The 26,432-nt window shown below is 40.7% G+C and overlaps 1 protein-coding gene across 5 annotated transcripts in view; it reads right to left on the bottom strand.

Moving 5' to 3' along the window:
* The window catches only part of M1AP (meiosis 1 associated protein), a 119,831-nt gene that overhangs the window by 67,899 nt on the left and 25,500 nt on the right, over positions 1–26,432 (bottom strand). For all 5 annotated transcript variants that reach the window (XM_072619881.1, XM_072619884.1, XM_072619883.1 and 2 more), the window contains exons 4-5: positions 18,419–18,601; positions 14,503–14,686 (exon numbers count right to left, since the gene is read on the bottom strand). In XM_072619881.1, the coding sequence (XP_072475982.1) occupies positions 14,503–14,686; positions 18,419–18,601 (367 nt within the window). The remainder of the gene's footprint in view (positions 1–14,502; positions 14,687–18,418; positions 18,602–26,432) is intronic.

Raw genomic sequence — 26,432 nt, forward strand, 5'->3', positions numbered from 1 at the left:
ATTGTTAATCAAGGCTTAAGGAGAGCAAAGAAAAGGAAGTGGGATGGGTCCCCTCTCCTGGTCCTGACTGCCCCCCTGCCTCTGTGGTCTTTAGGAGAGAGGTAAGGACACATGGGTAGGCCAGGGGCTCTCTCATGAGCCACAATCATGACTTGGCCCTGACATGGGGAGGCTGTTGAGCCACTAGAGATCTGACAGTCTCTGATGATAGTGTCTTATGGAGTTTCAAAGTGAAGAGGAGCAGGTATGGGGAAGGCAGGTTCTGCCCTCACAGTATAGTGTATGTACTGCCCGAGTAAGCCCACTTTCCAGCATGAGCCAATTGCCAGGACTGAAGCCCCCCTAGGATTTTCCAACTGGACTCCTCCCTTCTGGCCTACCACCATGGTTTCACATCCATTTAAATCTGCCAAAATGGCCTTCACTTCTCTTCTTCTAGCTTGGCTGGACCTGCTTTCTTTCATTCTTTTTCTTTTTGCCCTCAAGAAGTTTACATTTATTTAATAAGAGGAAATATGTAAATGGAAGTGATGGCAAAAAAGGGAATTTTGACCTGAGGAAACTCAGGGAAGGTGAGTGAACCTACAGAGCATCTGATTTCAGTAGCAATAAAAATACTGACCTGATTACTGTTTCCAGAGCAAGAGGTGGAAAGGAAGCAGGGTGAGGCTGGAAGAGATCCCGTTTTCATATGGATGACTGGATGGTATGTGAAGTATAGTCTCTAGCCAGATACAGAGAGTGATTTAGGTATTTTGCACTCATTGGCCCACAAATCAGGACAACCCAGTCTCAAGGTGCAGTTATAAAGCTAAGATGATTGGTTTCCCCAGAGACAGGGTACACGATCTTTAAAGATTCAGGATAGATCTTTTTAGGAGGGGATAAGCAACAGGGAAAATGCAGAGATATTGGCTGGTTTTCTGGTAGATGTTTGGATTGGAATGGTGAGAAGTAATAACAGTGGGCAGTTGAAGAAAGATCCTTGATTCTTTTAACTTTTTTTCAAACCACTGTAGAGTACTAGGCTGCCACTGGTTCATTCTGTAGAGTTCTCCTTGAATTTTCCACCAAGACTTTGGCCAAGTACCAGGGCTTCATCAGAGCTGGGAGAGGATCTCACTCATCATTCCATTCACAGACCTCTCAAACTTCCACTCTGTCATCAGCAAGATGGTAATGAATAACATAGGCTTAACTCTCTCCAAATATGCTGCATCATCCCAAACTGAATAGAATGAGAGAATTTTTTTATTAAAGGTCAGAAATTATTTAAATTGGTCAAAGTCTGATAGGATGACATACATGTGGAGAGGTTTTTTAGAGTTCAGTATAAGGGTCCAAAGTCAATTTCTCTGGTGGATTTAGAGTTCAATTCCTTGATTTTCTAAAAATACCTTTGTAAAATGGTCACAGTTAATAATAAAGGATGTCTTTCCATAAACTATGACAATGATACCCTGATTCTCCACTACCAATGGTAACGGTCCCCGTGGGCATTCTTGGGCAGTCTCTGGTGCTTGATAAATTTGCCTTAAGGAATTACAGTGTTTTTCACAATAAGATCCATGACTGACATGCTGTCATCCTCCAAGTAACAATAGATGGCCACTTTTCGGATCCTATAATGCTCTTCGCTAGACAAAGGGATAGGCTCTTAGAAATAAACATCAAATTTCAACACCTTTTTGTCAAAGGCCACATGTGTAGCAATAAAGTCAGTAGGTGGGACCTGTGTGGGTTCTTTATAGGCCAGAGTAGGTCTCTTATTAGCCAATTCATCCAAATCAGCTTGGGACAGCTGGTTCACATGGAGATGTTCTCTGCTGGTCCCCATTGCTGGATGTTGAGAGTAGGCATTGCCATTCCTATAATCCAATGTCTGGCTTTTGTGAAAGGCAGCTTTCACGAGGTCACTGAAGGAGAAGCCCATCAGGAAGGGCAGACCATGCACAGGGTTGGATACCACTGCCACAGCTGCTTTCACCTTGTAGGGTCCAGTTTCTCCAGACCTGCTTTCTTATAGTTCCAGCTTGGGAGAAATGCGGAAATTCCATGTTTGGCATAAAGGCAAGGCTACTATAGGGAATGATAGGGGATTGTGGTTAGGGCATACTGGAAAAAACCCTGGATTTGGAGTCAAGTGACCTGGGATGAAATGGTAGCTTGACTACCTATGACCTGTATGACCTTGAGTAAATTACATCACCTGTATGACCTCATTACATATAGACCTCAGGCAAATCCTATGACTTCTCAGGGTCTCTGTTCTCTATTCTATTAAGAAAAAGAAAATTGAACTAGATGATCTGTAAGGTACCTTCTACCTCTAAATCCTATGTCATCACCTCACAGATGTTCTTGAGTTCAGAGGAGTAAATATATTTCACTCAGTATAAAACTCAATAGATCTGTGATTAATTCAATATGGGTATTCCCTTATGATATAGATCAGAATCCATCTGTGTCTGTGCAGCCTGGACAATGCATGTCTACAATATTCAACAAATTTGCCACAGAGGCTCTACCCAACATGATGGGACTTTCCTCTCATTCTCTTGACACTGTAGGGAAAGCAACGAAACATTCACTGGTTGTCTTTCACCTTCGCTTTTCACTACTTTTTTTTTTCTGATCATACATTCTTATTATGACTTCCCTCATACCACTTCTCTTATGTATTTCCTCATTGGTAATGTGTTGCAGCCTACCCATGCCTCGCATGTTCTTCTCTATTGCCTTTCAGGTAATATGCAACCTTAATTCTTCTGAGTCTGTGGTATTTCATGACTCACAACCATATAACATCAGGAAGAATGGAAGGATACTGGTGTTAAAAACGGGCTTGTTTCAAGTTTGGAGTCATTAAAGAATGGTGCAATTTCTCAAAGGCAGCCTGGCCCAATCTCTTCCTCCTGTTCAATTCTGGACCTCATTTACTAACTACTTAGCCTTTTGCTTTATCTGTCTCTGATATACATGCTAACAGATGCTATCCCCCTTCATACCATAGTCTAGACAAAAGGCATTCTTCGATTGCTCATTTTTTCTTGTATGAAGGGTTAGACCAATCACTCAAATTCTTTGACAAACCTTTATTAAGCACCTTACCATCCAGGCACCGTGCTAAGCACTAGAGATCCAAAAAGAAGCAAAAGACAGTCTCTGCCTTCAGGAGGCTCAGGATCTAACGAAAGCGACAAGCAGATACATACCAATAAGCTACATGCACAAAAAACAAAAAAGAAGTCAAAGTGGGAAGACACTGGGCTTAAGAGGAGTTGGGAACAGGCTCCTGGAGAAGATGGGATTGTAATTAGGATCTGAAGACAGTCAGCTGGAAAGAAGGAGGGAAAACATCCCAGGTATGGGGGAGAGCCAGTGAAAGTGCTCAGAGCTGAGAGAGTGTCTTGTTTGCAGAATAGTCAGGAGGCCAGTGTCACACTGGGAAGAGTACATAGAGGGAAATAAGGTGTGAGAGTTCTGGAAAAGGGTGTGTGCACGAGTATGTGTGTGCACGAGTGTGCGTGTGTGCACGTGTGCAGTAGGTTATGAAGGGCTTTGAATAACATAGGATTTTGTACTTGGCCCTGGAGGTGATAGGGAGGCCCTGGAGTTTATTGAAAATAGGGGCAACATGGCTGGGCCTGCATGTTAGGACAATCACTGTGGCAGCTTAATGGAAAATGGATTGGAATGAGGAGATACTTGAGGCAGGCAGACTCATCAGCATAACCAAGAGTAATTATGAATCAGATTTAGGACACTTTGGAATGGTCCAAAATTTGATTCCATTAGTTCAATAACAGTTGAAAAATATATAACAGGCAAATGCAAAGTAATTTCCAGAAGGAAGAACATTAACTACTGGGAGATTCAGGAAAGGCTCATGTCAAAGTCGCACCAGAGCTGAGCTTTGAAAGGAGATAGCAGTCTCCAGAGGTACAGGAAAGAGATCTTTGCAGGAGTGGGGATCAGCCTATACAAGGCATGGAGCTGATGAGAAAATGTCATGTAAGGAAGAGCGAGTGACCCAGTTTGGATGAAACAGAATGTATGGGGCAGTAATGTGAAATCTCCAGAACCACTTCAAGCCTGCATTCCAATTAAGCTAGGGGATTTTCTGATGCAGCTCATTTTACTCCCAGGCAGGAGGGGATGGAGTCAATGGCAAATACATCTAGTGAGCAAGACTTTCTGTCTGATGCAGACAGTCACTGATCACATTTGTCAAATTATCCCTGTTGTCCTACAAGAGGTATCTTGTATGATTCTGACATGTCCACAAGAAATGCTTTGTTGGAGAAAAGACTGTAAAGTGGTGGTTTGTTTTACTGCAGTGGTGTCAAACTCATACAGAAATGAGGATATTATACGGGCACACATGCCTTAGAAAATCACATCTGAACATTATCTATATTCTATTGTGTTTTTATTTATTTTGTTAAATATTTCCCAATGACATTTAAATCTGATTTGGGGCACTCAGGAGTCTCGGTGTTTGACATCTCTGCTTTACTGAATCAAAGGTTTTTTTTTACGGTCAACAAATAGTAAGCCAAGTGGGATCTTGTATCTTAAATATCTTTCTGTCGATTGTGCTATTGTAAATATGTGGTCTACTATGAAATAAAACTGTGAACACTTCCTGGTTTAATTCAAATGCTCTCATCAAGGATGCCCTTGTTGTGTGTGTATGCTGTTCTCATAAAGATTTTATGATTTAAGATCTGAAAGTGTATATATAGGTCAGTAGTTATTGATATTCTCTCAGTCACCTTATTTTGGCAGTAATAAGATTCATCATTTTTTCTGTGCCTTTGGGATCTTCTCTCTTCAATACTTTTGAGAACCAATCCTTGAATGCCTTCCGCACCATGTCAACTCTATCATGGACCTTATCCTTGCATACTTTTTGGAATGAATCCTGATCAAACTGAATGCCTGGGTACTGAACAATGCAATACCCTAGTTCCTGTGGGTCTGGTCATGGATCCCCAAGGTTATTAAAAATCTTTTCTGATATTTTACATTCTTTGTCTCTATCTTGTTCTCCTTCCAATTTCATCGTACAATGCCTTTAAGATTACTTTGCTTAATTGGGTCTTACACTTCAAAACTTTACAACTAAATATATACTAGTCTTAGACTTACACGATCTAAGCTGGTGTTGTCTTTGGCTGCAATCTTTCAGGAAACTGAATGTTCATTGATTGAAGCAGTTTCTAGGCCCTTTGGGTCTCCTTCTCAGGACAGCTAATGTTTACATCTTCATGTAGGGAATTGTTATATCAATTGTCAAAGTTCTTTCCTACCTCCATTTCCCATTTTTTGGTATTCATAGTGTTTTTATATATGTCAGGCTGGAGTTGTTTTACTTGAATGGCATATTTTTTCTTATTTTTATTTTTCTAGTTTGGCATTAATTTTGATGTTTGCACTAACAAGTTAGTAGTCTGATCATAAAGATAGCTGACTAATATATCACATTGGTCACAATGGTTAAAAAACCACTAGCCAGGCAAAGAATCTTAAGAAATAATCCTAGGCCCTACCTCCAGCCAGAATTGTGCTTTACTCTCTATGAATAAAAAACGGTATTCTTAGCATTTCTCATGAAGAAAAATGCATTCTGTTCTTGGGCAAGAAGAGGAGGTAAAAGGTCAGATGCGGGGAAGGAAAGGAAGTAGCAGAAGTGAAGGAGATCAAAGGGCAAAGACCAGAGGGTTGCTGTGTAGACAACTGCTACAACTACTCTGCAGATGCCAAAAGGAGAACTGCTGCTCACTAAATACCACCCTCTCCCCCAAGTCTTGGATCTGAAGTATCTCAGACCCTTCCCTCAGGAAGTAATTTTTTGTCCAACATTGAATGGGAGGCAGCAACATGTTCAGTGGTGCTTGGCACTGCCCCATAGTGTGGCTCTGTCCAAGGGCTCAGGAACTTTGTTACTCTGTGCCCCTTGGCAGAGGCAAAGAGAGTTGTGTACTCTGGGCTTCTTTCCAGCCAGGCTCTGAGTGGGGCAAGGTAGTTGCTGCCATCATTCAGGCAACCCATGCAAGGCTGGGCATCCAGATGCTAAAGGGCCCTAAAAGCACACGTCCATTAAACCCACATTTATTCATAATGCCTACTTTATCTAGACTCTCTGAATTCCTAGGAAGTACTCCCTGCTCAAGATCATTTCCTTTTCTGACATACTAACCAGAGTGGGAGACCAAGAAAATGCTATAAGCCTGTATCTGGATTTCAGCGAGGTATTTGACACTCTCTGATACTCTTTGCATAAGATGAGATAGATACCGAGGTACCCAATAAATGTCATTGCTTGGATTTGGAGCTGTTTGCCAGAATATCAAAAAATATCATTAAATGGATGTGCTCTGAGGTTTCTTCCAACTCTAAAATCCTATGATCCTAATGGGTTTGCAGTCAACTTGAGAGAGGTGCTCAGTGGCTCCATCCTATGCCTACCTACATTTTTATCAGAGATGAAGACAACATACTCAGCCCTGGTCAGACTACTCATGGAGGACTGTGGCCAGCTCTAAGTCCCACATCTCAGAAGGCACACCAACAACCGGGATGCATCCCAAAGAGGGTGACCAGACTGGGGTAGGTCTAGAAATCATGTCACATGAAGAACAGCTGAAAGATTTAGGAACGTTCCTTCTGGAAAAGAGAAGATTTACAAAGACAGCATACAAAGATACGTATTATCAAGTATCTGAAGAGCTAGTCTATGGAAGAAAGAGCACATCAACACTGTAATCCCTGAGAGTGAAGAGAGCCAAAACTTGGAAGTGAGAAGAAGGTGGAAATGAGCACAATAGAATGACAGAGTGTCTAAAAATGGAACCAGCCACTAAATGAGACTGAGCTTGTCCCGGGTCATGTATATGGAAATACACGTGTTGTTATTAGTTCTATATTGCTGAGGGGAAAACAAGAACCAGCGCTAGTTGGAACCAGTATTCAAAATGACCTCAGGTCACTCTACAACCTGTGATATTTCCTGCTACAACAATATCATGCATGATGATAACGACAGTTAGCATTTACATAGCACTTTAAGCATTGCGAAGCACTTCACATATGTGATCTCATTTGTTCCTCATAATACTCCGAGAGGCGGCTGTTCTTATCACTCCTGTTTTACAGATGAAGAAAACAAGGCAGTCAGAGGTCAGCACACTATAGCTAGCAGCAGAGTGCTGGATGAGGCATCAGGAAATCTGAATTTAAATACTGCTTCACACAATAATAATTTTATAATCCTGGTAGTTAGGAGACACAGTGGATGGAGTGCTAGGCCTGGAGTCAGGAAGACCGGAGTTCAAATCTAGCCTCAGATACTGCTGAGCAAGTCCCTTTGCCTCTGTCTGCCATTTCTGTAAGGTGAAGGTTAACAACAGCTCTTACATGAAGGGCGGTTGTGAGGATCAAATGAAATAACTATGAAGTGCTGAGCACAGTGCTTGGCACATGGTAGGTGCTGTCTAAATGCTTAGCGCCTTCTTCCCCTCCCCTGCTCATCCTGGATGAGTCACTTAACTTGATAATGATGAAGATGATATGTCAGGGATGTTGATAGGATTGTTTTTAGTTTAGATCTGGAATCTTAGAACTGGAGGAGGCCTTCAAGGTCATCTAGCTTTTCCTCCTCCCATCAGAATTCCTCCCTTCCTGTCTGCCTAGCTTCCTTAAGCAATGACTAGACAGAATTAGTAGACACAAAGAAATTCTTTACCAGAATATTTAATAATCTCACCTCTTCCCATCTTTTTTGCTGTGCCTGTTTTGAGTGGTCAGGCTCCTAAATCTCCACAGGGCAGCAGGTTGGATTAGATGACCTCTAGATACTTGCTAACTCTGAGTCTGCAATTTTAGTATCAGTAACTCAATTTGAGGAGGCGTTAATTATGCATGGGCTCTGGTATACACAAGAAAACTATAAAAACCAATAGAGTGACTGCAATTTGGACAGAGCCAAGTAATAGCCCCGTTGACTTCTATTAACACAAGTACCAAGTAATGAAGAGGCCGGAGAGATGCTCATCATACAAGGAGAATTTCTGAAAGGCCCATTCCATGGGGGGCCAGAATTTCTACCTACACCACCTAGAGTCTTCATTCTAGCACCCCTCAAGTGGTGGCTTTCATTTTTCAATCATCTCTTCTTTTTTTTCAATTTCTTCTCATCAGTATTTACTCTAAATGTCTTACATCTAACTCTAAGGAAATTATTTCTACTTATTTCAGCACAACAAATATGTAAAGTCTTGGGCTCTATAGACTATAGAGACAACTACAGAGACAACACAGACCTAGTTCTCAAGGAGCTAATTACAATGGCTGGGAGAACTGAGGAGGCCAGTTCTGGAATACGGCCTTAATCTTCCTCAGGAAGTTCTGAAGGCAAGAGACAGAAAGCTCTCACCCTATTCTTACAGAGAAAGAATAGGGTCTTCTATCTCATAGCAGAGCAATGAGGGGAATCCAATTTGTTGAATCAATCTGATGAATTCCCTAATCAACTTGATGTGATTATGGGACACAAACCTTTGTTGGATAAGAACATCTTCTACAGAACTAGATGTGTACTCTAGGTCCTTGCAGACACACATACTAGTTGCTTACTGGGAGGGCAGAGATAACTTCTCTGATTGGTCCCTTGGAACCGGAGTTGTCTCCTGATGATTGGTTGACTTGGGCGTGGAAGGATAGACTAGTGCTACAAGAACTCCTCATGATCTATATGGATCAGGCTACCATTTTTTATTCCCTTTTCTCATCTCCTTCTCCACCCCCTGGGATTTCCAGATTAAAATGCAGCAAGGCAAGGGAGGAGGGAAGGAAGAAGATGTTTTCCTTCTTTCCTCTTCTCCCAAGAGCAGAAAATAAAATGGTGACTTGGGAGGAGAAACAAATATTGGGTGCAATCTATGCTTGCCCAGGCAAGCCTAAGACTGGAGTTTCTAGACTTATAGTTCCTAGATGCTTTCTTTGGTCTTTCTATTCTGAGCACAATAGATTATCACTCCTGAGAATGGCTGTTTCTAGGCATGGAGGTTACTCCGTAAGTAATCCTGAATGCAAGAGTTCCTGAGTTTGAGAGTGGGGCACTGAGATTTCTTTAAAAGGATTCTTCTAGTAGTAGAAATACAGCTGGAGGATTGATGGTATGACTTGAGGGAGTAGAAGACTTGGGCCTTGCCAACCCTCCTTATCATCAATTTGAGTGTAAATTCAAGGCAAATGGCGGTGTTGGTGCAGGATAATAATGTCTTTACCTTTCAGGGGAGTTTAATAAATACAATGGGTCATTTGTATGTTTTACATTTCCTATATATTCATATGTACCTTTGAATCCTTCATGTCTTATGCATTGTTTGCCATAGAAAAAATAAAAAGCTATCCCATATCTAGTATCCATATTCTATACTGATCAGCTTTTTGGGAGTGGGCACTGTTACCCATACCAAAAAATCCACAAGCATTTATGAAGCACCTACTATGTGCCTGGTACTAAGCTAGGTATTAAGGATACAAGTACAAAGAGTGAAACAATCCACAAGGAGCTTCTATTCTAATGTGGGAGTAATTAAGCACACATATAAACGTGCACTACAGATACAAACTGAACACATACAAAGTGAACATAAGTGGTTTGGAAGGAAGGGCACTAGCAGGAAAAGCTTTATGCAGAAGATGGTATTTGGGCTACTCTTAAAAAAGAGGGAATTTATGAGGGGGAGGCAAGGAGAGGAGGCATTCCAGATGTGGAGTGGCCAGCACAAAGGCGTGGAGATGGGTGATGGAGTGTTCTGAATAAGGGACAGAAAGAGGACCAATCTAGCCAGAATACAGAATACAGGAGGGAGAGTAATGGCCATCCTTTGGGAGCCCAGTTGTCAGTGTGCCTCAACAGAAGAGTTTATATTTTGTCCTAGAGGCAACAGGAGTTGATTGAGCAGGGAAGTCATATGCTTAGACATGTGCTTTTAAGAACATTTTGGGAAAAACAGTCATAAGCCCTATATAAGCTTTGGTTGGTAGATTTTACTGGAATCAAACTCCAGGGCATAGGCAGAATCAAAGAGAGTTATCGATCCTCTTGGAGGAGAAGGGAGGATCCCCAGGATCTAATCCAGTGAGTTGTGAGACCACAGTTTCTTGGGAAGGAGGTAAAGGGGAGCCCAGGGTAACAATCCAAAGATCCTGGTCAGAAATTTCTGGTAAACAGACCCATATCAGGCTACACGCAAGTGTAAGACAACAGGACTAGCTGAGCAGAGCCAGCTGGGTAAAGGGTGATGGCAGCAGAATATGATATAATTGGTTTGGTTTCCTTGCCTCTGGGAAAGGCTTTCCCTCAGTTAAGTGTTCTGAGAAAGCTGTACTGTAATCACTTCCTTACTTCAATGGTAATCACATATATCTGCCTTCCTGATGAGTGACTCATTCAGAGCACTGACTCAAGGAAGGCTGATAGCAGGGTAGTAGGGGAGCTGCTATGGCTAGCACTAAAATCCTTACAGTCAGACTATATTCCACCCACTTGCCCTCTTACTCTAACCTTTCTCTACCCCCATCTCCAAAGCATGTCTTCTGGGCCTAAGCTGTACCCCTTCTAGTAAGATTCCTTTTTCCTTTCAAGACTGTCCTGGACATTTACCATAGTTTGATTTCACCTATATCTAAATGTTGGAATGGGATGAGAGGAAGGAATTTACTCCCCTTCAATACCCCCAGAGGTTGTTCTGTTCATCTTCTAGTGATCTGATCCAGTAAACACAATTTTATTCAACTGAGCAAACATTTATTTCAGCACCTAAAGTGCAAGACACTCTACTAGGTGCTGAGACTGCAAAAGTGGAAAAAAGATATATTCTCAAGATATGTTCTCAAGACATTTACAGTCTAACACACAAGGAAGAATGATGTGAAGTAAAATAAGACAGAGATTTTTATGGATATCTCTTTTGCCCCTAAGAAAATTTAAGGAGAGCACGAGACCTCACACTATACTACAGAACAGTAAATGACAAAACTCTTTGTACTGGTTAAAGATTAGAAAAGTTGATCAGCGGGACAGATCACGAACAGGAGATTCAGAAGTAAATGTATTACATAGTATCCCAGCGTCCAATAAACTCAAAGATCCTAACTATACAGTAAGGAGTCATTATTTGATAAAAACAACTGGGAAAATTGGAAAGCAGCCTGGTACAAATTAGGTTTAGATTAACACCTCAAACTGTATACCATAATAAACCTCAGATATATGACCTAAATATAAAAGGTTACATAATAAACAATTAGGGGACCAAAGAAGGAGATAACTTTTTCCAACTATGGGTAAGGGGTACGGCTCTCAACAAAACAAGAGATAGAGAAGACCACAAGAGATAAAAACAACCATCTTGATCATGTGAAATAAAAAAGCTTTTGCACATACAAAATCAATATTGTTACAATTAGAAGTGAAACAGTTAACTAGGAAAATATCTTTGCAAGTTTCTCTGATAAAGGTCTGATACTCAAGACACCCATGGAACTAATCCAAATATTTAAGAACAAAAGTCATTTCCCAATAGATAAAATAGTCACAGGATATGAATTGGCAGTTCTCAAAAGAAAAGCAAGCTATCAACAACCACATGAAAAAAATGCTTTAAATCATTAATATAGGAGAAAAGCATAATAAAACAATTCTGAGGTTCCATCTCACACCTTTAAGATAACCGCCCCCCACCAAAAAAGAGGAAATGACATTTGTTAGAAAAGTGGGAGGACAAGGACATTGATGACATGTTAAGGTGCTGTGAATCGATCCAATAATTATAGGACTCATTTTGGAACTAAATTCCCAAAGTCACTAAACTGTACAGATCCTTTGATCTAAGGATACCCCATTAGACCTAGACTTCCAAAAAATAACAGCAAAAAGGAATGATCCATATGTACAACATTAATTATCATAAGTAGCATTAAATGGCACTTTAAGCTTCACAAGACTTAACATGAGATCTCATTTGTTATTCATAAATGTACTTTTTTTGTTGTAGAAGAGAACTGAAACTAAGGGGATGTTCATTAACTGGGGAATAGTTGAATAAATTTTGGTGTATGAATACAATAGAATATTTTTGTTCTACAAAAAATTACAACGGATTCAGAGAAACTTGGGAAAACTTACATAAGCTGACAGAGTGAAATGAGCAAAAGGAGGAGAACAGTTTATACACTGACCACAACACTGTAAATAACTGACAAATGAAATGACAATCATGACCAGAGGACCAGTGGTAAAGCATGCTTCCCACCTCCTGATCCATAAATGAAAGTCTAAAAGTGCGGGGAAAAAAACCCCATAATTTTTTGACTCAATGTATGCATTTGTTTTGCTCAATTATGCAATATTGTGGTATAGGTAAATTAAAAAAAAAATTTTTGAGGAGGAAGAATTCATGTTGAGGCAAGGAGAATAAGATCAATGCACCTGGCTCTCAAAAGAGCATTAATGAAGCATGTTTTTAAAAAATGAACAGAGAAAACGGAAGGGGTTCAGAGGGCAACACAGACAAGTAGGAACTTGGAACTAATTTAAAAAACATGCTATATATGATGAGGTATGTCTCATAAACATATCATATGAAAATGATGCTCTTATCATATGAAAATGTTCCTATTTATTGGTACCTTTGAAGTTTAGAATAACAAACAGGTTTTGTTTTTTAAATTTGAGGAGGGAAAGTTTCATGGAAAAAATGGCCTCTAAGCTGGACTCTGATGGGATCTGAACCCAGGTCTTTTCACTCTAGAGTCAGTGATGGATTTCTACAGACAGGAGTGTGGAGGGAATACATTCTGGACTTGGGGGATGGCCTCTGAGAATGCATGGAAGCAGGAATGGATAGGATGAGATTTGGCTCAGTTTGACTGCAAAATCAAATGTGTTTTTCAAGAACTTGCAATGTGAGCTCATCAGAAATGGCCTTTCGGTGATCAATGCATTTACTGATATGTGAAATAAAATGTATTTAGTTTAGTAATATTAAAACCTAGATCTGGAAGGGTCCTTGGACATCACTGAATACAACTTCTCTATCTTCCAGAAGAGCAAACAGGTCACATTTGCTCTCATTCACTCTCTCCTCCTTGAACAGAATCATCATCACTCCATTAACTTCTTCCTCATAAAATCTCTTGATCAATGTGGAGACTGAGAGGGAGACCACTGATGTAATGAGACTGAGGGTAACAAAGGAGCAGCCTGCCCTCCTCCTGCACATGTACTGGACCTCTCTAAGGTGGACACACTGAAAACTGTTTCAATGGGCTACTTGACTAACAGTGTCATGATCTGGCTAGCAGATATTTTTTTCCTCAGTTTATTTTTCCAATGTGGATGGTTAAGTTGTTCTCTTTTCAATAACTCTGGGTTTCACTAAGGCCCTAGAGTTTTCTGGGTCTTGATTCAATCAATTAAAACATTACAATAGAATTGGGTTATTTGGAAAAACAAGCCACTCTTCTATTTTGATTCTAAGAAAGATATATATTCTCCAAGATAATAACAAACCCCTTAGGTGAGAATGCAATTCCTAGTTTTTTGTTAAACACCTTGGTTTGAACACATCTCTATTTCTGTGATAAACTCTCACAGGAGGCTAACAGATGAAGAAATGAATTATTTTTATGGTAAAACAACAGGAAATACAAAGGAGGAAATATTTTGAGAACTACCACACTGCAATTGAAAATCAGTTTCTGGTTTACCATGCAGTCACGACCCCCACTTTGCTGTATGAAATCATTATGCAGCTGATAAGCAAGAAATTCCATTGGATATGGATGATTCAGATATACATCTGCTTGAAGGCAGGAGATTGGACAATATACCAGGAAGTAATTCAAGGGTAACAAAACTGAGTGTAGTGTTGTATAGTGGAAAGTGTTGGAATTACAGGACTAGAGTATCCTGCCTCTACTAGATACTACCTGTGTGACTCTGAGCTAGTTACCTAAACTCTCTGGTCCTCTTCAGTTTTCTCAAATGTAAGATGATGGGATTGGCTCAGATGACCTCAAAAGACCCTTCCTTTTCTAAGTCTATGATCCTTAAACTGCAGAAAAAACACTGGAGAAGAAATCATGAGATGTGGCTGTAGTCCTGGCTCGACCACTCACTCGGTATGTTATCTTGGACAAGGCCCTCTCCTACGCTGTGCCTTGATTTCCTCATATTACATCTCAGGTTACTTCCAGCTCTAAAATATTACATTCCTACATTCCTGTGAGTATAGTCACTACCACCATTGAAATAATGAGAAAGTGAAAGCAAAAAACCAAGCTGAAAACCAAAACCCATTTTTTTGATAAATGGAACATTTGTATGAATCCTGATAGGAGCTGCAGGGCCCAGATCACACTCAAATTGTGCTTCCCCAGAGAGACTGGCTTTTCAGCACTGCCACCTTTTCTTCCTGTACTCACCATCAGTGCTAAGCCCTTCAGCAAGGGCTTGGCTGGGCCATGGTGAATCTATCGACTCCAGCACATCTCCCTTTGAGATCTCGGTGACTTGCAGTCTCCGGAGGCTCACCATGTCTGTGTCTTGCAACTCTCCCTCCAGCTGTTTAACAATCTTCCTTCCAGGCTGGCAAGTCAGAACTGTAATCTGAAGAGAAAGCCAGAAATCATCAGGGGCTCATTGTTCCCTCTACTCTGCCACAGACATTTCTAAAGAACATGGAAGGTTGTATTTAGTTTGCTAGAAAATGGGGTAACTGGGAGGGGGGGGGGGGATGAAGTTAAAACATTGGCCCAAGTTTTCACATAATAGAAGCAGACTATAGGAGTGGTCAAGCACTAACAATCAGGTCCAACTCACTCAAGCTGAGGGGATGGGGGGAGGGGAAGTGGGAAGTTCCCATTGGGCTCTTTCTGTCTGGGTGCAGGAGAAGGTAGTTCTTCTACTTGGGGCATGAGAGTGGGTGGCTTCTCTGTATGATCTGAAGGTGGGTACTTTTATTTCATCCTGGATGCTTTCAGTCTCTCTTCTCCCCTGTCTGACCGGGACTAGTCCTATTATTAATTATTAGAAATGTTAACCTTTATTGCTTTAGCCTTGCAAACAGTTGCAGATCTGTGGCCAAAAGCCTTCTCTGACTGACCTGAAGGACAGAGTGATAAAGAGAAGTGTTTCAAATCCCTTTCTGGTGCAGTTTCCTCCACACAATACTGCCCCAGCTGATTAAACCCATCTAGAGTTATTCCCTACTATGTCAAAGGAGTGGGTTTGTTTAGCTGAGTGACCATGGACAACACCTGTGGGTCTGTTTCTTCATCTGTAAAATGGGCATAATATTAGAGTAGCCATCCCACAGGGTTGTTGTAAAGGTCCAAAAAGTACATAAAATGCTTGCAAGTTTAAAGCCCTACATGAATGGGAGCTATTATCATTATCATGATAATTGTTCCTGGTGCCTTCAGCAACTCATGAATCTGAGAGCTGGGTAGATAAATGGGCATCCCCAATGACAGGGAGAAGACAGTACAACAGGAAAGAATGCTGGATTATAAATCAGCAGACATGGGTTTGACTCTGGCTTCTGCTACTTGACACCTATATGACCTCTGATGGGTTACGACACCTCTCTGGGTCTCAGTTTCTCTACCTGTAAAATGAGAGGGTGAGACCTAATGATTGTAAGGTTCCTTTATAACTCTAAATCCTATGGTCTTATGACAAACTGGGATGCATCCAAGGGAGAGTAATAAGGATGGTGATAGGACTCCAAACTATTCATTCCATTTTTAGTCTGTCTCTCCAGTCTTCTTAACACATTACTCCCCTCCATATACTCTCTGATCCAATGAGATTAGCCTCTTGGCTACTGTTCATTGCACAGGATGTTCTACCTCCTAACTCCAGGCAATTTCCCTGGATGGCCCCATGCCTGCAAATCTGTCCCTTCTAAGGTCTGCCTCCTGGCTTTCATGGCTCTCTTCAAGGCCCTCACCTTCAACAGGACACCTTTCCCGATCCACTTTAATTATCTTTCTGTTGATTATTTCCAATATACCCTGTAGGCATCTTGATTTTACATAGTTATTTGCATGTTGTCTCCTCCATTAGACTATAAACTCTTTTTAAAAAAAAATTAATTTGTTTGTTTTCAGTTTCCTACAATCACTTCTATAAATCTTGGATTTTCTCACCCTCCCTCCCCCATCCCTCCCTGAGATGACATGCAATCTTATATGGGTACTACACATACATTCTTATTAAATAGATTTCCACTTCAGTCATGTAAAGCATGGAAGAATTAAAAAGAATGGGAGAAATCATGAGAAAAACTGAAACAAAACAAAAGAAAACAAAACACAAGAGAAAATATAGACTATAAACTCCTTGAGAGCAGGGACTATTTTTATCTTTCTTTGTATCCCCAGAGTGTAGTGCACAAAGGAGGTGTTCAATAATTGCTTGTTGACTTGACTTGACTAACTGAAAGAATGGGGGATGGTTAGCTGGAGGAAGGGAATTCCAAATAGCTGGATGGTCATAGGAAGGGGGATTAGCCTTGTTTTGCTTGACAGAACTGATGCCAATGAGAGAAAGTTAAAAAGAGGTAGAATCTGAGTCGATTTAAGGCAAAACTAAGCAGACTCAAAGCTGTACTAAAGTGGAATGGGCTGCCTGAACAGGCATGTGCAGACGTGTCTTGAAAGGAGGCGAAGGATGTTGACCATGTAATAGAAGCACCCTGACTGGGGAGGGGGGTTGGGGTGGATGACTTCTGAGGTCCTTGCTGCCCTAAGAGTAAAGCATTTAACAAAGTGCATTCCCCTTAATAATCCTGTGATGTTGATGAGGCAAGTGTCATTAGTCATCTAACAGATGAGGAAACAGTCCCAGAAAGGTGAAGTGATTTTCCCACTGCCCTTCAGCTAGTAGTATGCATTTGCCCCAGGTTGCACATCTAGATCTACTGACCCTCAGTCCAGAGCTCCTTCCTCTAAATCATTATTTTTTTTAAAATTGGTGACACAATTTGTTTTGACCCAGAAGACACTTCCCAACAAACACCCTGATGAGGTACACTCCGAAAAGAGCCTGTGAGTTGGCTTTTTTTTTTTGCTGGGATGATACAATGTTGACTGCTGTACTGGACCAGAGATTTGTTGATTCTCTGTGAGACCTTTATTTACACTGTTCTCCTGCATCCTTCTCCCTGTTTATATGAGAAGAGATGACTACTTTAATCTCATGATACTTCCAGAAATGCCATTGAATCATTTCTACTTTAGAGATTCAAGAGAATTTGAGTGAATGAGAGAGAGAGAGAGAGAGAGAGAGAGAGAGAGTGTGTGTGTGTGTGTGTGTGTGTGTGTGTGTGTATGTGAAGCAACCCAGTCATTGAATTGAATCCTGTTAAATAAAAAAGTACCTAATGACAGCTGGCTGATGTACCCACCCCTTCCAAAAAGGTCATTGCAAATATAATTTCTTACTTACTTTTTTTTTTTGAGAAGAGTAGTTGTGCAGAGAGGGTAGTAAAAGTTCCAGGTATATATAAAGATCACCCAGCTCAATTTAGGCCCAGCAATCCTATGGTTCTTCCCCTCTTACAATGTCCTTCCCTCAGCCCTTACAATCTAAATGGATGCACCTTCGACTTGTACATTACACAATTACTTTTTTATTTGTCTTATTTTAATAGTTATATTCTGCTGTTTATATGCCCAGCATATGCTCACTGCTGTCACTATGTGTCTCAACGCTATAAGCTCCTTGAGGGACCTGGTCTATGCAGGTCTCCATGACATTCAATATACACTTTTGGATGGCAATAAGGGAGGAGGACATTAGACTGCTTTTTCTTTTAATTTCCTGGAAAAACTGCTATTTCTTGAGTACTTCTATCATCAAATCAGATCCATGTTCTAAAGGAGTGTGTATGTTGGCTCCTCGCCAATTTCAACATTGAGTTGATCCTGAAAGTCCTATCATTGGTACCAATGCCAAGAGTATTAACAAATTCCTGGGGGCATCAGGACAAATACACCAATCTGGTGACCACACCACCAGATATCTGCTCAGGAATAAGACTGAATTTTGATCAACTCTGATTGTGGGTTTTGTACACAATTTAATTCCAGCTCAGCTTGTATTTTCCAGGTGACTACTGCTAGACTATGCTGTGGGGGCTTTGAAGGAAGGAAATGACAGTGTCTGTCCTCAGCTTATAACTTGGCTAGGGAAATGAGATTCATGTAAGTGAACATTTAGAAAAAAAAGACAAAATAGCGTAACATTTGGTGATCCTATGTAAATTGACTATAAAATCTAGCAGGGAAAGATGGTGCCTCTGAGTGGGGAGCCCTGGAAGCAAGCATCCTTTACCTCTACTGCAGGGCTGCCTGGAACTGTGCTCGCCATCACATGCCTGCTGTACTGTTTGAACTGCTGGAGCCCATCCTGCACTGCCAGATTCAGACAGGATCTCTGTTGGTAAATTCCTTCTCTTGGCACCAGGCGCAACTCAGAGATGCAGGCCTGCAGCCGGGCAAAGTTCCCTTTCACCTGCTGTAGGATGGGAATAAAAGTTATAAACCACAACAACTTGTCCAAGTAAAAGCAGCCAATTTCAATATAGGACCAGCAATGTCTGATCTTAATTTCCATTATGACCAACACACCTGGCCAGGATGGGATCACCCACTACTGTTCCAGAAAGCAAGTTAAACAGTCAGTAGAACCTCACTGGTCAGGGTTACCAAGAACAGGAAAACTAATGCACTCTCTAGTCCTCTTTCTCCATTGATAACTCAGAGCTCCATATCTGCCCAGAGAGATCTGGCTAACTTGCAGGGTTATCCTATCAAAGTGTTCTTCGTTTCTTCTCAGGTCAAACACTGACTCTCTCTGCTTACCTTCCCTTAGGTATTTTCCTAGAAAAAGGAGATTTTATTCACTTCCAATTCTAACAATGAGGCTGTTTATTTGAGTTCGTAGTGTTCTACCTGTCCCATTCACAATCATCAAGGTAAGGAAGTAGGTAGGGATGCTTACTTTATTATACAGTCATACTCAGGAAGGCAACCAAGCCTCATGTACAATATGGTCAGAGACCCCTTCTCTTTTTATTCCTCCCCTTATCCAAAACCTCCTCTCAGAAAGGGATCTGGTAACGTTACTTACATAAGAGTATGAATTTAACTGAATGCTTTTACTCTCCAAAGGGACATACTTCATAGTTATATAGCACATTTATATTTACAAAGTGCTTTCCTAACTACTATCCTAACAGGTAAGTAGTGCAGATAAGGACACTGAGGCACAAACAGTGACTTGCTCATTGTCATTTAACTAGTAAGCGCTGAAGACAGAACCTGAGCCTAAGTCTTCTGATTTCTTTTTCCGTTACACTGACTTTCTCATTCTAAAAGTGAGCTCTGATGGTGGAAAGAAAGATTCCATTAGAAAATTTCAAGTATTAGCAACAGATGGGGAGGCAGGAAGTTATTTGGGGAGTTGGCCAACACCATCCTAGCCTCTGAAATTAAATCATGTAAGTAGGTGTCTAGGCCATCTATGTGACCATCTGAATTTGATGGATATGGAAAAAAATACTACTTTGCACAAAGTTGGTGCTTAATAGATGGTTGTTGAATGAATGGAAGTATGACAGTTTTTGCAACAAATAGCATACAATATTCTTGGAGAGACAAGGCAAATAGACAAGAAAAAGGCAAATAATGGGGCAGTATAATGGTGATGTAATGGGAAAAGCACTAGACTTTGAGGCAAAGGTCTGGGAACAGCTTTGGGTTCTACTCCTTGCCATGTGGCAATGTTTTCTTGGTAAAATGAGGGAGTTGAACTAGATGATCTTTCAGGTCTCTTCCAGATTTAATAGCCTTGTATTTAATTATGGAGCAGACTAAACTTCAATGCTTTATTTTTAAGGATTGGTGATTTCATTGGGTGGGTATTCCTTCCAACAACACAAGCTTTCACTCTCCCCAACTTAGGAGATGGTCACTGAAAGTTGCTACAGCTGAAAAATTCATCACTCTGTGGCCAACTTAGAGATGAACCTCTGCAAACTTCAGTTAGTTCTTGGGTAATAATCTGCCAAGCAGCCTATACTCAAGGCCTTTCCAGCTTGGGAGGGGCTGGCAAAACTTGTGTTGTGAATTAGGAGCACAATTTATGCTGTAACAATACTGTAGAAATGAGCACTCTGAAAGACTTTAAGAACTCTGATCAATGCAATGGACAGCCATAAATTTAGAAGACTGCTGATGAAGAATGCTGCCTATCTCCTGACAGAGAAGCAAGGGACAAAACATGCAAAATGAGACACTTTCAGATATGGCCAACATGGGAATTTGTTTTGCTTTACCATGCATCTTTGTTAAAGGGTTTTTTCTTTTCAGTGGAGGAAGGAGGAGGGAGAGAGGGGAGGGAAAGAAAATAAATGCTTGCTAATTGGAAAAATAAAATTTAACTAACAAACAAAGCTTGTGCTCTGATGGCTTAGACTTCAAAAACCCAGAGTCACTGCCACTCCATGATGAGGCATCAAAGTAGGACCCTACTGAACTCTAAAGTTGCCCTTCTCAATTTTCCTCTTTCCATTGTTTACACTACTATCTTCCTAGTAACCAGGCTTGGTTTCTTGGTGTTATCTTTGACTTTTCCCTTTCCTTCACTTTCAACATTTAGTTATTTCCCAAGTCACTTCTGCCAATTTCACTTGCAACAGAATCTCCTCTCCAAATGTAGAGCTGTCATTTTTCTTCAGGCTCTCACTGTCTCTTCCTTGATTCCTGCCTCTAGCCTCACCCCTTCCTAATCTGTCCTTCACACAGTGAATTCCTAAACTAATCTCTCTATAGCAGGGAAGGTAGATACTCATGTAATGGACCAAAAAATGACTACAGAGTGAGGGAGGCCTTCAAGCCTTGACTCCACCTTGTTGGCTGTGTGATCCTGATCATGTCACTTAAGCTCTCAGTGTCTGAAGTAATCTCTAGGACTACAAGTACAGGACAACTTCTGATTTGCACTGGTAAAATAAGTTTCTTATATCTGTGAAACCACAGGTCTGCTAGTGCAATCCACACTTTGTTCATTAAAAACTTTCAATGCTCCCTATTGCTGATATGGCAAAATGCAAACTCCTTAGTCTAGTATTTAAAAGTCCTTCACAATCCGGCTTCAACCTACCTGTCTAATTATGCTTTACTTTGTATTATAGTTATCTGTGTACAAGAACTGGAGGGAAAAGACTGGGATCTTTCTTTTCTTGTTGAAAAATTTTGCCTTGACATAGAAAACAAGCCCCACCAAAACTCACTAGTCAGCAACTCTTGCCTCTTGTGCTTGTATTTCAAAGTTTCTTTTCAACTTTGGTTATTTCATCAGGAATGCCTAGAAGCTCTCTATTTCATTAATGATTTCTTTTTCCCCCTGGAGATTATACTCAGTTGTGTGCTAGGTATTAGTCTTGGTTGTAGGTCTATCAAAGTCCAAGCTCTTTGTTCCTTTTTAGTGATGCTGCTAAACTGTGTGATCCTGACTGTGACTCCTCAGAACTTAAAATTCTTTCTTTCTGGTTGTTTGCAGCATTTTTTCTTTGACCTGGAAGCTCTAGATTTTGTTCATAACATTTTGAGGAGTTTTCATTTTGGGTTTTTTCCATAAGGTGATAAATGGATTCTTTTCTATTTCTATTTTGCCTTTTGGTTCTAAGAGAAATATGATTACTAAGCTCTTTTTTGTTTGTTTATTTTCAGGTATCTTTTGGGTAGACTAAATATCTTTCCTCAATGTATTTCTCAGATCAGTTGTTTTTTTTTTTTCCATGAGACATCTTACATTTCCTTCTATTTTTTTAAAAGTCTTTTGACTTGATTTTAATATATGGAGTCCTTAACTTCTGGCCCTTGATAATTTTCAAGGAATTTGTTTCTTAAATAAAATTTTGTACCTTTTGTTCCAAGCTTTTAATTTTCTTTCCAATTCTTTCTCCATAACTCTCATGTCTTTGCATTTTTTCACTCTAGCACTTTCATTTGATTTTTAGAATAACTTTTAAGTAAACTTGCTTCATCTCTTCCAGGAATTCTAGTTGACCCTGTACCCAAGCTGTGTTTTCTTTGAGGCTTTGTTTGTTGATGTTTTGGGATCATTCTTTTCTTTAGGTTTGCGTCTTGAGTGTCCCTGTTGCTATAATACCTTTTGTAGTGGGATTCTTTTTTTGTTTATTCCTTCTTTCAACCTCCTTCAACTCTGGACTTGATGCTAGGGCTAGGTTCTATGCACTTACTGGAGGTAATATTTGGAGTGTTATGCTATTCCAGAATCGCAAGGGCAGCTCAGACTGGGGACCTAAAAGCTTACAATGCTCCCAAAATGATCTAACCAAGGATAAAGTGTGATTGACAACACCCTTGTCCAAGTTCTGCAAATTCCTGATGTGGACTTGGGTCTAAGCAACACACCTGTGGACTTGCTCTTGGTTGGAGTTCCAATACACTACTGTTGGAAGCAGCCACCGTCAGCCAGCTGAAAAGCTCTACTGGTTCCAGGTAACAGAACTGTGAAGTTGTCTTTTGTTCTGAGCGCCCATCCCCGCTTAATCAGATGAAGGCTTCAGATTAGATTGGAAGTTGGAACTGAGACTCCTGTTCTGCTTTGTTCCCAGGGTTGGACCCACACAGCTACTTCTTGTTTCTAAGCTTGCTCCCTGCTCAGAACATAGTACAGGACTCCTTATTCTAGACTTCTACTCCTAGGCACAGATCCTCTTCTTAGTCCACCCTGGATCTGTGACCTAGAACTGAGTAGTGAGTCTGCCAGTTGACATCTGTTCCTGTAATGTGTACAAGTTCAGCCCCTCTGCATAGCTCTGGGACCTCTTCTTGCCCTGGTTCACAGCCTTGTTGCTCTTTCAGCTACATGTTGAAATGCTCTGTGTAGCTGTTTTTGTATAGACACAGCTACACCACAGATGACAACATTGCCTTATGCTCATTTAGGCTAGAAAAAAAAAGTCATGGTGGCTTTTTCTTGGATTTCCCAATAAGGACTAAATCTGGTGATTTTTCTAGATCTTTATGGAGGACTTGTGGGGCTGTATTTCTTCCTGTTCTTCTTCCATCTTGGTACTACCTTTCTCAACAACTCACAAAACACAATCTTCCTAAACAATTAAATTAGACAACATAAACATTATTACTACTGTATACTTTGGTAGTTTATCAGTTATTAAAACAAAGGAGGGGTGTGTATTTTAACTTCAGTTAATGTTGTTCATTATATCTGATCTGAGCATTTGGCCTGTTTATAGCTGTCAGACCCTCAACTTCTGTTCACTCCCCAAATCTACTTTTCTGAAGCCCTTGCCTTCAATTAGTCTTCAAGTGAACATGAATATCTGGTCACTGGATCTAGATGGCTCAGGAGGAGAAGTGAGGGTGGTGACCTGCACACCCCCTCCCTCACTCAAAACAAAGTCAAGTACAAGTCATGTCATCATTTCTCTGATGGCATGGTCTTCTTCGGCAACAAAGGACGAACACAGCAACAAATGAACAATTCGGTGGTGCGGTTGATGATAAACTCCAGAAAAAATGGTTAACTTGATTATGTGACAGATATTGCTGGGCTTTTTAATACAAGATAGTCAAGAAGACAACAAATACCAGTTCCTCTAATCCCCAGTCTTCTGCAGAAGTTCAGAATCTGGGATATGAACCAACGTGTCTGAAGACATCCTAGTATGATTTTCTGGAACAATCAATATTTAACTTGAAGGGAGTGAGGGTTAGGGGAATTTCCTGATCAATTTGATGATCTCCTCAATCAATCCAATGAGTCAGGAAAGAACCTCCTCTTAGAGAAGATGTCTATTCCTGCCACGTTCTATATGAAACCTATCAGCTATCTCTTGGATCAGGAAAGTACATTCTCAAGATCTCTCCTCTTGGGCTTCATGGGCAAGTCATAGACAGCCCCCTTATACTTGTGACCCAAGGCAACCATTACCAGATCCTGAAGGGGCAGGGAGGAACTCTTCAAGTCCTATCTCCCCCAACCACTCCTGCACATAGAACACAAGTCTGCTCTGGTCTCTTGTTCTTCTTTATAGGCCAGTTGTTCTCATGAATGAAATCTCATCAGATTGATTGCGGAGATCATCATAGTGGTGGTGGCTCTTGGGAGAAGAGTTTGTCCTCTTGGATCTCAGTCAGTCATCCATTTTGGGAAAACTCCAGTTCCTCAAGTCCAGTCAGGCCCCCATTCCCTGTACTCTCAAGCTGCCAACTGGTATATCTACATTCTGTAAGGTGACTATTAGAATCTCCTTCCTGCTCTCCTTCCTCCTACTTAGAGTCTCCAAATAGACAACAGTACATACCCTATGACCTTATCAAATAAATTAGGAAGCTCACCAAATTGATCATGAAACTTCTCTAATCAACTCTCCTTACAAGGTGTTATTATTCCTATCTTAAATGGAGTCCTCCTGCCCACAGATAAAAACTAGGCCAGAAAATGAGGTTATATTGGAAGTGGGATTAGAAATGGGACAGATTCAGATTTGTCTAGGGCTCTCTCTATGTACCACATAGAATGAAAACTCTGGCTGGAAAGTCAAGTACATATGTAGTGATGAACTGTATATCTGTCATCTGAGGATCAGCTTAATTAAGTTCAAAGAAATTCATGATTTCAGGGTGATTAAATTTTCAACAGAGAAAGATCCTCTACTAAATCATAAAAGAGTTGTAATATGCATCAGTGGAAGGATTTAGGGTTTAGCACATCCTGGTCAGTCTCTGGGACTGATTAATCATTCCTGACTCAACAAGGATGAGTAAGCTTCCACTGTAGCAGGTCCCTAAGACAGAAGAGATGCGAATACTTTTGGCCAACAGTACTCATTTATTAGTCATTCTCACCAATGAAATAATAGATCCTGCAGGTACTAAAGTTTTACAAAGTGTTCCTATGAGCAAGGGAGTGGTAAGTACTGGTATCTCTAGTTTGCAAAGGAGGAAAGTGAAATTCAGAGACAGTTACATGGTCCAGGGTCACATTGGTAGTATCAAAGCCAGGATGTGAATCCAAGCTCTAGCTAATTGTTTTTTCCACCTAATGTGTTGCCTTTTAGGTGGAGTGAGGGTGCTACTGAATTTGCCTTTCTCTTTGGGACAAAGACATTCTTCAGATAAGACATGGGTTTCATGCTCTCAGAAATGAAGGATGGCCTATTCTACACTCGTCCTCCTGGAGTGTGTAATTAAAGAGGGCAGGGTTCCCAGTAAATCCTTGGTTAACAATCCTCCCAGATCTAACAATGACAAACAAGCTTCCTCTGTGAGATGGCCTCAGGGGAGAAGAGAAGCAAATACTTTCTGAAGCTAAGGGTATTCATTTGTTAAAACTGGCCTAATTTTTATCTGTGGGCAGAAGGATTCCATGAATGGACACATTTGTGTAAAAAATGAGGCACTGGTTGTATAGCATTGAAGCTGCTAGTTAGGCAGAGTAGCGTGGGTTTTACTGGTAGAGGTGCAGCCAAATGAGTCACCTGGCTCTTCCTGTAATGGTTTCACTGACACCTAACTGAACTTTTTCTTTCTTTCTTTCTTTCTTTTTTTAACAATCCAGTCTAAGTGAGACATGAACTCTCTAAGACCTCAAATCCTTTTCCAGAGAGGCACTGTCATTTCTTGACACTGACACCTCCCACCCCAAATCCCACCCAAACAGTACATTCCATTCATGATACAAGGGAACAATTGTATTGAGACTCAGAGTTTAGAAATAACTACAATTCATGAAGTCCATAATACACAGAAAATAGAGACATGAAAGGAGATTTCTGAAATGCTCTCAAATTCCAGACAATCAACCACATGAAAAGAACATGTAGCTTGTAAAAGTAGGATGGTGCCAACAGTTACTATATCTTGGAGGCAACAGTTACTTTCCTTTTTCTTAATCATTAACAGGAGAACTTGTTCTTCTTTTGATCTCCCTCCTCTCCCTGGCAAAGTATCCCTATAACTGAGCAGGTCAATCTCTCTTTTATAATTTGCATACTGTCATGAGGCATAGTCAGTCTTTACTTAGTACTTGGCTCAATAAATACATATTGACTGATAAAGCAATCAGTCTTGGGTTTCCCTAACCAAGCTTCTTGTTTGGGGTGAGAGAAACAATATGAGCAATTGGACTTGGTCATCTGGATACTCCTGGGGGCTGGAATGTTCTACTGCAGTCAGATGGAGGGTGGGCACTTGGCACCAGGCTCACACCCTGGGGCCTGGACTCTGGAGTATGCCAGATTAGGGACATATTTTATTGCAGGCCTCTCCAACAACCCCTTCAGTTGTAC

Source organism: Notamacropus eugenii, chromosome 6 (genome assembly GCF_028372415.1).
Source record: "Notamacropus eugenii isolate mMacEug1 chromosome 6, mMacEug1.pri_v2, whole genome shotgun sequence".
Taxonomy (NCBI): Eukaryota; Metazoa; Chordata; class Mammalia; order Diprotodontia; family Macropodidae; genus Notamacropus; species Notamacropus eugenii.